General features: G+C 50.3%; 1 protein-coding gene across 1 annotated transcript in view; it reads left to right on the top strand.

The window, feature by feature from the left end:
* Gnb1l (G protein subunit beta 1 like) overlaps window positions 1–15,208 on the top strand; it is a 68,915-nt gene that overhangs the window by 43,554 nt on the left and 10,153 nt on the right. The window contains exons 3-6 of the mRNA XM_051191019.1: window positions 278–403; window positions 3,614–3,776; window positions 7,793–7,891; window positions 12,059–12,274. Coding sequence (XP_051046976.1) covers window positions 278–403; window positions 3,614–3,776; window positions 7,793–7,891; window positions 12,059–12,274 — 604 coding nt within the window. The remainder of the gene's footprint in view (window positions 1–277; window positions 404–3,613; window positions 3,777–7,792; window positions 7,892–12,058; window positions 12,275–15,208) is intronic.

Here is a 15,208-nt window from a genome sequence, read left to right as displayed (position 1 = left end):
GCTGCGGCAAAGGCACTGTACTTGCCACACTTTCGTAACCTGCCTGAAGCCCTGTGCATTCTGGAATTCTTGGAGGAGCAGCAAGTCATACCACTATGTCACACCACTGAGCTCTGAGAAAGTAACCTAGCCCAGGCCCTCTGGTCACCTTTGCTGACCTTCAGTTCAGAGTCATCTCCTCCAGTGCCTTCCATTGGCTGTGTGTGATGTTGGCCTAGAGCAAGTTCAAGACGTCTGCTGACTGCAGCCCTGTCTGTGTCTGTGCCTGACTCCACAGCTCTCAGAGTGGCCTGGTGCACATCTGGAGCCTGCAGACCAGAAGAACAGTTGCTGCCCTAAATGGCCACAGGGGCCAGGGTGTAACCTGGCTGAAGACACTGCCCCAAGGGCACCAGCTCCTCAGGTGAGTCATAGGAACAAAAGGGACCATCAGGGACCTATGCTGGAAACTCTGACAGGCCCCTGTGACTACCTTTAGCCAGAGCAGAATGGCAAAATGGCAATAAACCAAAGGTGTTAGGGGCATCCTGCCAGGTTGGCTGTAGCTTGTGGAGAGTATAGGGCCAGCTCCAGCCTTTGGGAAATAGATAGCTCTGACTCCTGTCAGATGGGATCACCTTCCCTGAGGCTTTTCTGAGACAGGGAAGTGCCATCTGAGGGAGCTGATACCAGCCCAGAAAGCAGCTGACAAAGAGGTAACTGCACCATGTGCTAAAGGGACAGGGCTGAATAAAGCAGGGCCCAGCCTCAAAAGAGCTCACCCAGGGCCCAGACACTTGGGTGGCCTTGGTCACAGGGCTAGGACCAAGTCAACTGGCTTGAAAAGCATGAAGGGTAGCCTGGGACTGGTACTTATATAAACACCCTATCCCCCAGCCAGGGTGGTGGTGCTGTAGCCCCTCCTGTTGTCCCTCCTGGGGGTCATGAGGCCTGTGGTGGGGGCTGCAAGTGTGGAATGCCCAGGTGCATTTGCCCTGCACTGGAGACCACAGCCCACCAAGGCTGCCTGGCCTCAGCTGTGTTTGGGTCCAGGTTTCTTCAAGAGGCCCTGGAAGGGGTTGTATGCTTTCTTATCGCTTAGGGCTAGAGGGTCCCCAGCCCTAGTTACACCTGGGCCACAAGAGCTACACCAGCTAGCTAGTATATAAACCCTTGTAGCACCTGAGTAACCACTGCCCAGTCAAGAACAGCCCTGCAGCACCGCCCACTGTGCAGTTGGCAGCAGCCCAGGATTGCTAGACTGTCTTAAGGATGTATGTCTTGAAAACGAACAGAATGGTTTTATGATCTTTCCTGACTTTAAGTTAGGGAAACAAAAGAAAAGACCACCTGGTATTTACTGGACTGACTGCATTTTTCCTATTGATATGTGAAGTCCTTTTTATATTTTATATAGCATAATTATTCTATCACAGGTTATCTCTCTGCTAGGGGTGTCTTCATGTTAATTGGCTAGGCCATGTGGTCAGGATCCTGGGTCTTATGGAGATGGACATCCTTAGCCCACCTGCAGACCCACAGTTCCTCTGTGGCAAAGTCCACTATCTCATTGTTCTTTATGCTCCTCCCTCCAGATTCAGCTCTGTTGACAGACAGGAAGGAGATGCCAGTAGCTGCATGTGGGCTCTGGGCTCAGTTCCCTACACTCATTCCTATCATCTCCGTACTTTTGAAGTACCCTGTAGAATATCCCAGGTTCAGAACAAGACTGAGGCCCTGGGTTTGGGGAGGAAGCTCAGTGTGGTGATTGCCACCCTGGTGGTGATAGAGGCTCCTGAGTCCCTGTGTTTCCTTGGCAGGTGTGACTGACCTTGGTCACACAGGTGGGTGGTGTCTGCTGGGCCCACTATCAGCAGCCAAGAAGCTGAATTTCTCTAATCTGGAAATCTAAAAGCTTGTTACTTGTTGTTTTTTTTTTTTTTTTTTTTGAGATAGGGTCTCACTATGCAGTTCTGGCTAACCTGGAATGTCTTATGTTGTAGACCAGGCTGGACCTGAACTCACAGACATGCACTACTCCCTGCATAAAAGTTTGGAAGTTTTAGAGTGTCATGTCAGCTCTCATAATGTTTCAGATTTCAGAACTTTTCATATTTCCTGTCTTCAAAATAGGGAGGTTTAACTGGTGAAGTTTACACAAATATTCTAGTGTTTTAGAAAAGAGGTCCTCATGTTGGGTTTGATGGCCCTTAACAAAACAAACGGAATAAAAGACTACATTGGCAGTGAGCCTTTTAAAAAATGGGGACACAGGGCTTGTTATCCAAGTACTTGGGAGGCAGAGGCCCAAGGATCTCTCTGAGCTTCAGAACAGCCAGGAACTATATAGAGAGACCCTGTCTCCAAACACACACACAGCACACTCACACACACACACTCACACACACACACACTCACGCACATTCACAGGCACATGCACACTCTCACGCATACACAGTCTTTCTTAGGTCCCTGAGAAGCAAGTCATAGAAGGGCAAGGGAGGAGGGTGGTCCAAAAGCATGCAAGCCTGTTAAAGCCAGCACAAGCCTTAGAACATTCTGGGGACAGTTTGAGCCTTTGCCAAGACCTGGTTTCCCACTACTGCTAGCCTCCTGCAGTGGCCTCTGCCTGAAATAGTCCTGTCTTGTGTATTCTCATAGGAGAGAATGGGGAGACGAGACGCCGCCTCTCCCTGGTAAGATGAGACCACATGGAAATACATAGAAATGGGTTAATACTTAAGACAGAGCTAGCCGATAAGAAACTAGTAACTGGCCAACAGCGTTATATCAAATACAGAGTCTCAATGTGGGGCTGACGGGACAAGACCGGCGGTGGGCAGAAAAACCTCACTCCTTACATATGTGTTCTTATCTTACTGGGGAGTGGACCCAGACTTCTGTTCTCTCCAGTCTCTCCATCTTGACTCCTCCTTACTACTTCCTCTTTCCTCCTTGTCTCCTAGTTCCACCTATCTTGCTTTCCTATTGGCCAACAGTGCTTTATTCAGTAACCAGTATGAGAAACGTATTTACAGAATGACATCTCCCATCACCTTCAGATCTGGGTTCTTTCACTTAGCAAACTACGGCTCAACTTCCTTCCAGCTGCTGCATATGTCAGCAGTCAGCTGAGTGGCACCCTGTGGCACAGCATACTTGGCCATTCTTTTGTTGCAGAGCAGCTGGACTGTTTCCTAGTGATGATGCCTGAAGCTGCTGTCAACATGCTTGCATGGTATTCTGAGTGAATATATGTCTCAAATACACTTTGGAAGAGACCCAAATGAGACTTCTGAGTCCTTAAAGGCAGTTCTCAGAGAAGAAAAGGGTGCAGGGTATACTTCAGTGGAACTGGAATGACAGGAGGCTGACCATAGTATATGTTTCAGTGTCCACATTCTTAATCTACTGAACATCCTGGCTTCAGTGCCATAGATGCCAACATAGCTGTGAACACTGAGGGAGAAAACCTCTTCACCTGATGCCTCTAGCCTGGATGGTGCAAAGTTTACCTGGATACCTTCTGGATACATGGCCACCTTCAGCATTAAAGGGCTATAGATCAGGTACTGGTCCAAGTGGGTACATAATGCTTATAGTGTCTCACGGACCCCTCCCCTTGCTTCATCAGCCAGGGCCGGGACCTGCGGCTGTGCCTGTGGGACTTGGCAGAGGGCAGGAACACCATCATGGACGCAGTTCAGCTGGACAATGTGGGCTTCTGCAGGAGCTCTGTCCTGGCCAGGGGACAGCTATGTTGGATGCTTGCTATACCTGGGAAGGGCAGCGATGAGGTAAGACCAGCCCTCTGGAACTACCTTCCATGCACTAATGACATTGGGTTTGCCTTAAGCAGGCACACTTGTCCTCCCTCAATAAGGAGGGCCCAGTACTGCCACAGGGCTCTGTCAGCTGCAGCTGTGCAACTTGCCTGCTTCACTGCAGCTCCAGCAGCCATTGGCTGATGCACAGCCTAGTTCTCTGTGAACTCATATCCGTCCAGGGCAGTGGTGAGAATCAGAAAGGGCTAAGGCAGACCTTGGTACTCAGCATTGTGCTGTTCCTGGAGAAGGGCCACTCAGGGCCATGTACAAACATATACATTAAGCATACCTGTCTATTCATATATTCACACACATACATGTATGTATACAGAAAGGAACCTCCAGAAATCGGGGCCTTGGTGCTCTACTAGCCTGTTGGAAGAGGCAATAGAGACATCATATAGTGACACTGTGAAGAGAACTGAAGCATCAGGGGAATTCACAAATGGGCAGGCGGAGTTATGCCACAGTGAAACTGCAGGGTTCTGGAAGCTAAATGAGGGAGGGAGTGGCCACAAACTTGGGAAAGGGGGAATAAAGCCAGAATGAGAGTTAGTCTGGAAGTAAGAAGAGGTCCAGAGGAATTCCAGGGCACCCAAGCCTTCTGTGAAACAAACTGTTCCACAAACTCTGGCAAAAAGAAAAGGGACAGGATAAAAGACATCTGAAAACTATGGCCCATCAACTATGAGGCTGGAGCAAAGGGGAGTACAGGATATGGATCCATGCAGCAATACCAGGACCCTCAGCTTTCTATAAGAGTAAACTTACCCTATCTCAGGGCTTCTTCCTATAGAATCGCCATCACCCTGTATGCAGAGCTGTGGCCATTAATGATCAGCCAGATGTTAAGGACAGAGAAACTGCACTCCATAATTGTACATTCTGGGAAGGGTAGTGCATTAGGAGGCAAAAGTCACAGATACAAAATCTGCACTGCACACAGGCCATGACAGGGACTCTCCCTACCTGAGCACCCAGGAAGACCCCATTGTGGCAGCAGGGAGAGGCTGGATAGTAAAGGACCCTCAGATAGGAGCTATTAGTGAACCTGGGACTGTATAAAGCCCAATCTGAAATATGTATTGAGAGTGTAGAAAGCACAACATCCATTCTATATCAGGAGAGCAGGATCCCAGGGTCAGACCCAGGGCAGCTACCTTGTCTAGCCTGCTTCTCCAGGCTTCTGGGAGCTGAAAGAGCAGTGCCTAGCCTCCCTGAGCATGGAGCCTCCTATAGACACTGGATCTTTCCATCTGGCATCCATGCCAGCTTTTGTTTCCAGAAGGAAAAATGCTAGGTTTGGGTAAGTATGGCCACCCAGACGGCCGTGAGAGGTGGGAGCATGCTCCCGGGCATTGTTTGGGCCTAAGCCAGCTATACTTTTTCAGGGCCTGGTTTAGGCAGATTTCAGGCAGACTGGAAAACAGTCATTTTCCCGGAGTATGCTGGCAGCTTATGAAAATACAATGTCCAGCTGTTGAGATGGCTTAGCAGGTAAAGATGCTTGTTGCCTAGCCTGAAAACCTGAGTTCAATTTCTAGAACCTGTATGGTGAGAGAACTGTGTCACAAAAGTTTTACACGCACGCACGCACGCATGTGCACACACACACACACACACACACACACACACAGACAGACACAGACAAATAAATACATGTAATAAATTGTTTTGAAAATACAGTGCCACCCGTAGTGAGGGCTAGAGGGCCAGAAGCTGGTTAAAACTGTACAGGAACCTGTGACCTCCACAGAGGAAGACTGAACTGATGAGTGGCCTGAGAGTAGCTGAGCTATCTTAACCCTCAGAGTGGCGTCTTGTGGGTCTGTGGCTCAGGGTGACCTGGGCTGCCTGGCCTGCTGTACAGGAGGGGCAACTCCCCCACCACTCACATTAATAAAACTTTTAACAGGTTTTTGGCAAACTAGCAAGAAAAGTGTATGTAGCTCCTAATTGGTGATTTAAATGCAATCATGAACAAATAAATGCCTGTTACTATCTCATTATTTATGAACTAGATCTGCTTGGAGACAAAATGACTTTTCTTGGGCAGGAGCCAAGCCTAACCCAGTGCATGGGCCTGACCTGCCAGCACCAGCAGGAGCTGCCTACTTAGTGCTGCTGGCTGTGGAGGACTATGGGGCTGAGGAGACAGGACTGTGGCTAGGAGCCCCCTCCCCTTCTCTACCTTCTGGCATGGAGCAACTCTAATGCATACTTGCTGGCCCACTGCTACACCGTTCATCTCTACTCCCCTGTAGCATCCCTACCTCCTATATGTTACCCTCTGTCTTGGCTTCCTCCATACACACTCCCTTCCCAGGTCTTGGGCACCTGTTCCCTTGGTGGATTCTGCTTCCTCTGCCCTTGTTGGTGGGTCTGCTGTGCAGTCTTGACTAGTCAACAACCCTTGGAGCCCTCTGGTCACTTGGTTCTGCCTCACAGCAGTCTCCTTGCTTCCTTGGAAGCGTGTCTTCAGGCACTGTCCTGTTTACCTGTCCCTGGAACTATGGCAACCACCCTGATACCTTGCTCTCCAACATCACCAGGGTCTAGGACTTTCCCTACCTCCTCCCACAGACAGCCAAGTGTTCTTCAGATGTCAGTCTGTCTCCTAAAGGCCTGAGCATGTCTCTTTCCCACTGCAGAGGCAGGGGCTATAAGGCTCGCCAGCAGCAGATGAGCCATTCCTAGTGCTTAACTTGGCCATTAGAAATGAATCCAGTCACTGTGGAGATTCTGGTGAGATAACCCTGCCAGAGAGTACCTTGTCCCTCATTTATCAGAAGTGAGTATATCAGCAGGATTCTTAACTGAAGGCTGTGTGCTTGCATTCTGCACTTCCTAGAAGCTGCCCTGGACCCAGCCCCATAGGGCTCATATGGCTGATAATAGAATCATCTCTGTGGCTGTGACATATAAGGTTCTATGCGGCATAGGTTGGTAAGGACAACACAGCTGTTACTTGCCCAGGCTCTGGCCATACTGGATATGGCCAATTAATACCCTCCATCCCTTTGGAGCTCTGATGCCTTGTGTGCAGACCAGGCCATTCTAATCAGGTTTGTATTCATGTTCTTGCTAGTTGCCATGGAGGATTGCACTTGCTGGACCCTAGAGAAGCTCTGGGATTTTAGAATCAACTTAGCTCACATGACACCAGAAAGTACATATAGGCACAACCATGTAGAAGAACCCCAGGCAGATAAAAGGCATAGGGAACATCTGGTTTGTGCTGGACTGCAGCTTGTCATGTGGGGCCCTTCTGTTTTGATGAACTCACAAGAGAGGTGTCACATCCCCCCAAATGAATGAGGATACCAGGTTATCATCTTAGATATAGGTTGTCTGAGAAACCAGTCCAGTCTGGTCTTTGTGGATGGTGCTGGTCAGCATATGAGCAGTCTACTTGGATTTGCATACCCACATGGGAAGCTGGGCCATGTAGGTCACAAGGCCTATCCCAGCCCAGGCCCCAAATGGCCTGGCATCTAGGTAGTCTGGGTTGGTACTTGGGTACTGGGAAACCAGGGCTCAGTGGAGCTGGCCTTAGTTAGCTCTGCAACATGCTGATTCCCTTGGGCCTTCTACATAAGATTTTGCATCATTTTGTGTGCTTGAGATTGTTCAAAAGGAGCCCTTGGAAATCCTGAGGCAAGAGAGACAAGCGGAAGAGGGAGGATGGCCAGAGTAGGCAGGACCAATTAAGTCGGGCTTGGTTTTCCCAAATGGCAAACTAGGGCAAGGTGTGCCATAGCTGCTTGCTGACGAAGGGCTGGCAGTTCAGGAATGATGTGAGCATTTGTTTTGCAAGGACCCCAGGAGCATCTAAGCCCTTTAGCCTGTGCAAACTAATTAGGAGGCTCTGCTCTCAGGTCCCTACAGGGAGAGCAGCCTTGGCTAATCGCTTTAAACATCTCTTGTTTGTATAGCATAGACTCGGCTTGGCATCCGCCCAAATCAGCTTGTTTTCTCACTGTCAGATTCAGATTCTGGAGATGCCATCCAAGACGTCAGTGTGTACCCTGAAGCCGGAGGCAGATGCCAAACCAGGCATGCCCATGTGCCTGGGGCTGTGGCAGGTAAGGCAGCGTGTGCCAGCCACACCCAACAACCCTGAGTCATGCCCCACTCGGTTGGATTTGTCATCAAATCTGTGGGCACTCTCTTTTAGAGGACATGTACCTGCTGTCCTCTGTGGCCCAGCCTTGACTGGACAGCAGCAGCTCCTGGGCTGCTGATGGTGCTTGCAAGGAACCCCAATAGAAATGCTGTGGGAAACTGGTCCCCACCCTCCACTGATGCCAAAGGTGGCTGTGAGGAGGAAACAGTTAGGTCAGCTTGCTCCCAGAAGAACACATGCCCTTTTCCTCAGCACCTTCTGCTGAGACTTAGGGAAAAGCTGACTCAGGCCCACAGGCCTGTGTGGACCTCACTGTTCTGGGCATTCACTTTTGCCACTTTCCAACCTTATAGAGGCCCCCAGGAACATTAGCATGATGATTTCCCCAGCCTTTCCAGGAAAGTCTAACCTGTAGCCATTTCCTTTGTTCTTTATAGTTGTTTCTGTTAGAGGGTCAGGAGCCATCTCCTGGGGCTGCTGCAAAAACTAGGACCCACCCATCATCACGGCCTAAGGTCTAGTGTCCCTACACTTATAAACAGGCCCAGAGCTTCTCAAAGTGAAGCCTTTGCCTGGTCACATCCAGGTCAGCATCTTTCCCTCCAGGGCACTTCTATTTACTGTATCATCATAAAGAATCCTAGAAGCCTCAGAGTCTTAGCCAGAACAGACACCGCAGTGGGCATGTCACAGGGTATATTAAGAGGGGTTGTAACCCTTTGGCCATCTTCCTAGTTCTCATTGGTGATTTCTGCCTTGTGGCTTGCTCCTCTTTGAACTCTTCTAAAAGTTAGGTGAGATGGGCTTGTTTGGTTTGTAATTGCCTGCATGGCCCACAAGAAGCATATGCCTGCCCCAGGGACTCTGTCTGAATGGAAGGCAGAAAAATGTCTGGCCCGGCCCACTTTCAATTGGCTTTCCTTGCAGTTTCCCTTTTTTTTTTTTTTTTTGAGACAGGTTTCACTTAGCTTAGCTTTGGAACTCACTGTGTAGACCAGGCTGGTCTCAAACTCACAAAGATCAGCCTGTTTCTGTCTCCTAAGTGCTGGGATTAAAGGAATGTGCCACTACTGCCCGGCTGCAGTTTCCTTTATTTATTTATTTTTTTATCTTTATTTTACATGAGTATGAGTATTTTGATTACATGAATGTGTATGCACCACTTGAGTGTCTAGTGCCTGGGGAAGTCAAGAGATAGCTTCTGATTCCTTGGAACTGGAGTTCCAGACTGTTGTGAGCTGCCATGTAGGTGCTGAGAATCAAACCTGGGTCCTCTGTGAGAGCAACCAGCACTCTTAACCACTATGCCATCTTTGCAGCTCTTTGCAGTTTCTTAACTGAGAGGGTTGAGTTAGATTAGAAGTCTTTGGTAAGCTGACCTAGTGTTCAGCCTTTGCTGTGCAGCTTTCTAGAGAAACACCTTCAGGGAGTCAAGGCTCTGAGAGCTCCTGGGCCCACAAGTCTGCAGCCTGACTCAGAGGAAGAGCCTTGTTCTTGGTCTCAGTGTGTCCATATGGGGCTTCTCAAGTTTCTGGGTTCTTCATTGGGAAAATAAATGTACCCTCATCCTGCCTCCCAGCCTTGTTCACACTGAAGTATCCAAGGAGGTGACACAATACTTACAAGCCCTGGCACAGGCGCCTGTGGCTGCACCACTCCTGTTCTGCACCCTGGAAACATGGGTCATTGCCCAATCGTGTAAAAATTCCATCAGAAAAAAAATTTTGTAGAAAGGGATGTACAAACTTGTTAAGGTAATTAATATAGTTGACAGAAGGACAAATCAACGGATTTGTTGGCGATACAGATCCAACGTGAAGCCCATAGCTGCAAAAAAGCCTCTGGTTATAGGAATTTTCTTTGTTTTCTCCTAAATCCAGAAATTCTAGGAGTGTGGCAAAGTATCCCGACCTGACACTTAAGTCCATCTTTAGTTCACACTTTAAAGGAGCTATTTTGCATTGCTACAGTAATAATTACAGGACAGGTCAGGCTATAAGTGAGGCCTGAGCTAACATCATCAGCACCCACCTTCAGGGAAGGCTCCTATCTGAGTCTTGGGGCCTCTTCAGCTGAGTTGTAGTACACACTGTTGGGGTTCCTGTAGGCCCTGGCCTGCTACTGTCTCTCAGGCTGTACTTCAAAGGGCAGAAGCTACAGAGCCAATCTTTGTCTCCAGATCCCAGCTGAGGGCAAGGGGGACTGCTAAAGAGGTGAGGAAACATCAGGGCTGCGACCACCAGAGGCCTACTGACTATCAGAACACTGTTCTGATACAGGAACCAGGGCAGACTCAGTAGAGTGATGTGGTGAGGTGCTACACTGTGGTTGTAACTGGCAGGGACTGAATGACCAGGTGTACCTCCTAGGTCAGTCTGGCTCCTGCTCTGGCCACCCAGTGGCACTATGGCAGAGGGGTCTTATCTAGTAACCCTTAATAATCTATGTTGCTCAGAACTCAGCAAGCTTCATGCGTGCTGACCAGGGCTGATGCCAATGATGGAGGAAGCTCTAAACTGCCCTGACTAAGAAAAACAAGGGACAGCCCAGGGAAGAGGAGCATGGAGCCAGAGCTGTAGAGGTGGCATAGATGTCATCACAGACCACGGCTAGGACTCTGTCTTCATAGCCTTGAGGCATTGAGACAGTTCTTTTAAGAGAGCTTCTGGAGTAGCATCTACCAGGTGGCCATGCTGTGGGTAGTGATTAAGAATAGCAAGAGTTGGCATGCATTCCTGGTTGGGGTGCAGACTGTTCTGGGGTTGTTCCACCTGGAACTGCCCCTCCCCTGACCTGAGCAGTGTGTCTGGAGGCTCTGCTACAGTGTGAGCCTACATAAACCACTTGCAAGCAGATGACCTGAGAAACAGCAGGGAACTCATCCTTGTGACAAAACTCAGAGACAGGGCAGCAGTGCAGCCAGGGCCTCTGCAGAGCCAGGGAGAACCGTTGTACCAGGTGCTGGACACACTCAGAGACCTGGGACAACCCTGCCTCTTAGGATTGTGGTAAAAGGTCACAGTATGGGCTCTGGCCCTAGGGAAGAGCAACTGAAGATGACGCTAAAAGTAAATTGCCCTGGAAAACACAGGAAGCTTCATGTCCCCTCCCAGGAGCCTCACTCCTTCCTATTTTATATTGTGAACTTGAACCACCAGCATGATACAGTCAGTTTACAAGCCATTTCTGGGGACTGGCTTGGCAAGTTCACTGTTCTTGCGGAAAGTCTGGTAATTGTGTGCTCCTTTCCTTGTCACTGCCATCTCCAGATACTGGTCTACAGTAGGCCTTACCCCACCCCACCCCCCACTAGGCTCATATCACACCACACCCCCAACTACAACCTGGGCTGACCCAGAAAGCCTTGGCCCTTGTGCTGTTTGTTAGATGCATGCCATAGGCCTCCAGCTAGCCTGAGCCTTCTTGCTCAGCCCTGTGCATTTTCTCCTGAGCTGCTGTGCAGTGCTGGGACTGATGGCATGTCCCTGAGGGTGACTTGGAATCCTGCAGCCCTCTTCTTTTGTAGTTGTTTCAGAGGCTAAATAAACGAGCGTCAGCCCAGGGCGCAGAGCCCTCTGACCCTCGCCCTCATCCATCACGATAGTGAGGGCCTCTCACATCAAACTTCCAAGGGTGGGGGCTTCTGCAGCTATGTTAACAAAGCTCAGAAACTCCTTCTTGTTGAGCTTGAATTTTCCTGTCTAGTGGTTCTAGAGGATGACTGATCTCAACAAGGTGTGACTTCTAGTCTTACACCTGGAGGAGATGAGGAAGTAGTCTGAGTCTGTCCCTAGCTGCCCCAGGGTACTGGTAGGTGCCATGAGTATCATGTCATCCTTGCTTTGGACAGGATCCAATGTAGGGGGAAATGTATGACTGTGTGAGGCCTGGGGGCTCACCTAGACTGCTCTACACTCCTCCAGCTCCTTGGGTACTTAGCAGTGGCCCTGCCAGCCCCATGAGAGGGATGTGGGAGGCTGCTAGGATATATGGAAAGCAAAGGAACTATTCTCTGACTGGGCCAACCCCCTTATGGGCATGGCTGGAGAGAGAGCTGTTCCCACAGCCCTAAAGCTCATTGAAGACAAGATCCTTTGGGAGCCAACCACTGTGCCATTCCCCACAGACTAACTCCAGTTCCCGCCCTCTCCTTCTGGCTGGCTATGAGGATGGATCTGTAACCCTGTGGGACATCTCAGAGCGGAAGGTGTGCAGCCGGATCGCCTGCCATGAAGAACCTGTCATGGGCCTTGACTTCGATTCTCAGAAGGCCAAGGGCGTCTCAGGCTCTGCCGGGAAGGTCCTGGCTGTCTGGAGTCTGGACAGCCAGCAGTCCCTGCAGGTCAGTGCACGGGCCCAGGTCTCATTTATCCTGCTCTGCACTAACAGTCTGATAGGCCGAAACAATATTTAGTCATGAAGAGGAGCGGCTGCAGTTCCCTAGCTAATTAATCACTCAGAGGCATAGGGGAGCAAGGGCCAGTAGGCGTGGGCTCACCGTTCACATGGTTTGGGTTTCCCCTGGACCTCGGGTTAACAGCCATCAAGCCTTGTCCATCTAGAAAAAAGGCACGTAGTGTCCAGGCAGACCAAACTCCTTTTGTGAAAACTCAGAGAAGTTTGGTCAGTAAGGAACTGATTAATCAAAAAGAAGAGAAAACTTATGGCAAGTCCTACAAAGCCATGGCCTGATGAGCTCTGTAACCTGGTCTTAGGGAGACTAAGGAACTGATTAATCAAAAAGAAGAGAAAACTTATGGCAAGTCCTACAAAGCCATGGCCTGATGAGCTCTGTAACCTGGTCTTAGGGAGACTGTTGTTGCTCATGTGTCACAGAAAAGTCTACCAGGCAGTAAGGACAGCCAAGGCTGGACAGGGCTTGCTAGAGACAACCCCACAGTATCAAGTGGACCACTTGGTATGGCCTTAGGATTGCCTCTGTCTCTCAGAGTACACCATAATGGGCCTAGCTGGCTTGTTTCCCATTTAGGATGGAGGAATTGTGGCAGGGGTTGTGAAATATGTATCCCAGACTTGGTTTTGTAAAGACCTGGCAGACTACAAGCTACCAAGACCCCAGAAATGGCCTAGGTACCCTGACTCAAGGTAGGAAAGGAGCCTGTCCAGGAGTCTCAGAAGAGGCTGGCCTTAACAGAACCATGGAAACAGCCTTGGTGGGAGAGCTGAATGTCCTATGGAGTGCTATGTGGCCATAGCCTAGCTCCCACCTTCACTGACTTGGCTAGAGCTGGGGGGTGGGGGGAGACATGGTAGTCCAGGTTGCCTCTGCCCAATAGGAGGCTTCAGAGGTCATTACTGCAGCCTTCCTAGAGTGGGAGGGAGACTTGCTCAGCAGTCTCACTGCTGAATGCTGGCCTTGCAGCTGAGGATAGTTTGTTTTGAGCATATCAGGTTCTAGTCTAAGTGAGTTGCCACAGTTCCTGAAGCATTTGAGTGGGGAAAGTCAGAGCTGGGTTGGTGCCGGGAGGCACCCAGGGTACAAATCAGGACCTGATCATGAGGCCATTCGTAGAAAGGAGCTGATGGTGGACAGTAGATAGTAGGGGCCAAGGGAAGTCCTGGATCAGGAGGCTGATGTGGAGAGGAAATGTAATGAGTAACCAAAGACAACATGCCTTGGCTTGGGCACATTGACTGTGGCCACATAGGGGCAGATCCAGGAGTGCCCCACTGGGAAGCAAAGACGGCACAGATAACTTGACCTCCCCACCAGCAGTGCCTAGTAGGAAAGGGAAGATGTGCAGTGAGGCCCACCAGGCAGGCACATAGCCATAGCTCTGAGCATTGACCATCCCTGAGGTCCAGCTCTGCTGGGCACATAGTGGATTGAGAGTGAACCTGTCCTGTATGTCCATCCAGCCATCTTTCCGTCAGAGTCTGAGAGACTCACAGGTTTCCTGCTGTAAAGGAAAGGGTTTCCAACCTGAATAGGAGCCCCTAAGCCTCAGAACCGGGGTCTGCATGTGAGCATATGGGAGCGCACAGTACTCAGCCACTGGCTTCCTGAGTCCTCACCTCATTAGATGCTGAGCCCAGCAGATAAGACTCAGAGGTCTCCTTCACACACACCCTCCTGCCTCTGAGGCCAGGTAAAGGGCAGCAGTACCAACCTGTGGGGTCTAGCATTCCCTTATGGTTTGACTCATCATCCTGAAAGCAGAGGCCTGATACAGCTTCTTCAAGAACTGTGCTGCTCCTACTCTGGCCTCTTGTGCCCTTGCGCCCGGGAAGAGCCCCTTCCAGCCCAAAGCTTCTTGGAATCTCCCCACATGTTTGGGAAACAGCTGCTGGAACTTAAAACTTAATTTATGGGCATGCTCCAGTCCAGAGATGAACTTTTACTCTACTAATGAGTCGAAAAGTTAAAGCAGAAGGGAGCTTGGAACTGCATCCTGAAGTAGTTGGGTTGAGGTGGGCAGAGCCTGGCCCAGCAGTGTACATCAAAGGAGGTAAGGAGCCTCACCCCCTGCTGAGCTTGCCTTCCTGCTTGGGAGGGTGGGGATGACTGCGGATTATGGTGGAGGCCCAGTGCTGTTTCACCCAGTCGGGTCCAGTGTTGGCTCTAGAGGCCCAGGAGACCCTGGTTCTATACAGCCCAGGTCTCGGGGAGGGAAGTGTCTGGTAATCTGCCAAGGCAAGTCATTGGAGGTCATTCTTAACCCCTGAGAGCCAGTGAGATGGCCTCCAGTCCACAGCATCCTTTCTGGTACCATGGCACCAGAACATGGCTGCCTGCTCTGGCCCAACCCCACATTGGTTCAGATGTGCTTTCCTCACATCCTCCTGCTAAAGTCTCTGAGGAGCCCAAATCAATCTCCCAGCCACTTGGGACACAGATCCCTGGCTGAGGCGCCTGCAGCCTAACATGGGTAATCAGAACCAGATGGTGCTGCGGCGAGCATTCCTGGCACCTGAGGTCATGAGTTGTAAGAGCCACTGGTGGCCAGAGATCCTTCTGGAGGGTCCTGAGCCCAGGCTGGGACTCAGTCAGGGAGGGACTGCTATGACCAGTAGGATGCCTACAGAGGACAACCTACTAGAGCACACCTGGGAAACTCAGGGACATTAGCTCACACCTGCCTCCCTGAGGTGGCTCTGCTGCTAGGCATCAGGTTTGAACCTCAGATACAGGTGGTACCCAGGCTCTGCTCCCTCCTCCACATGGAGTAGGGCCCACAGCCTTGAAGTGGGGACTGATTTACAGCCAGTAGTATTTTAGGTCGTTAAGTAGTAACAAGGCTCTCCTACCTAAGAG

Source organism: Phodopus roborovskii, unplaced genomic scaffold (assembly GCF_943737965.1).
Source record: "Phodopus roborovskii unplaced genomic scaffold, PHOROB, whole genome shotgun sequence".
NCBI lineage: Eukaryota > Metazoa > Chordata > Mammalia > Rodentia > Cricetidae > Phodopus > Phodopus roborovskii.
This window is presented reverse-complemented; position numbering and strand designations above follow the sequence as displayed.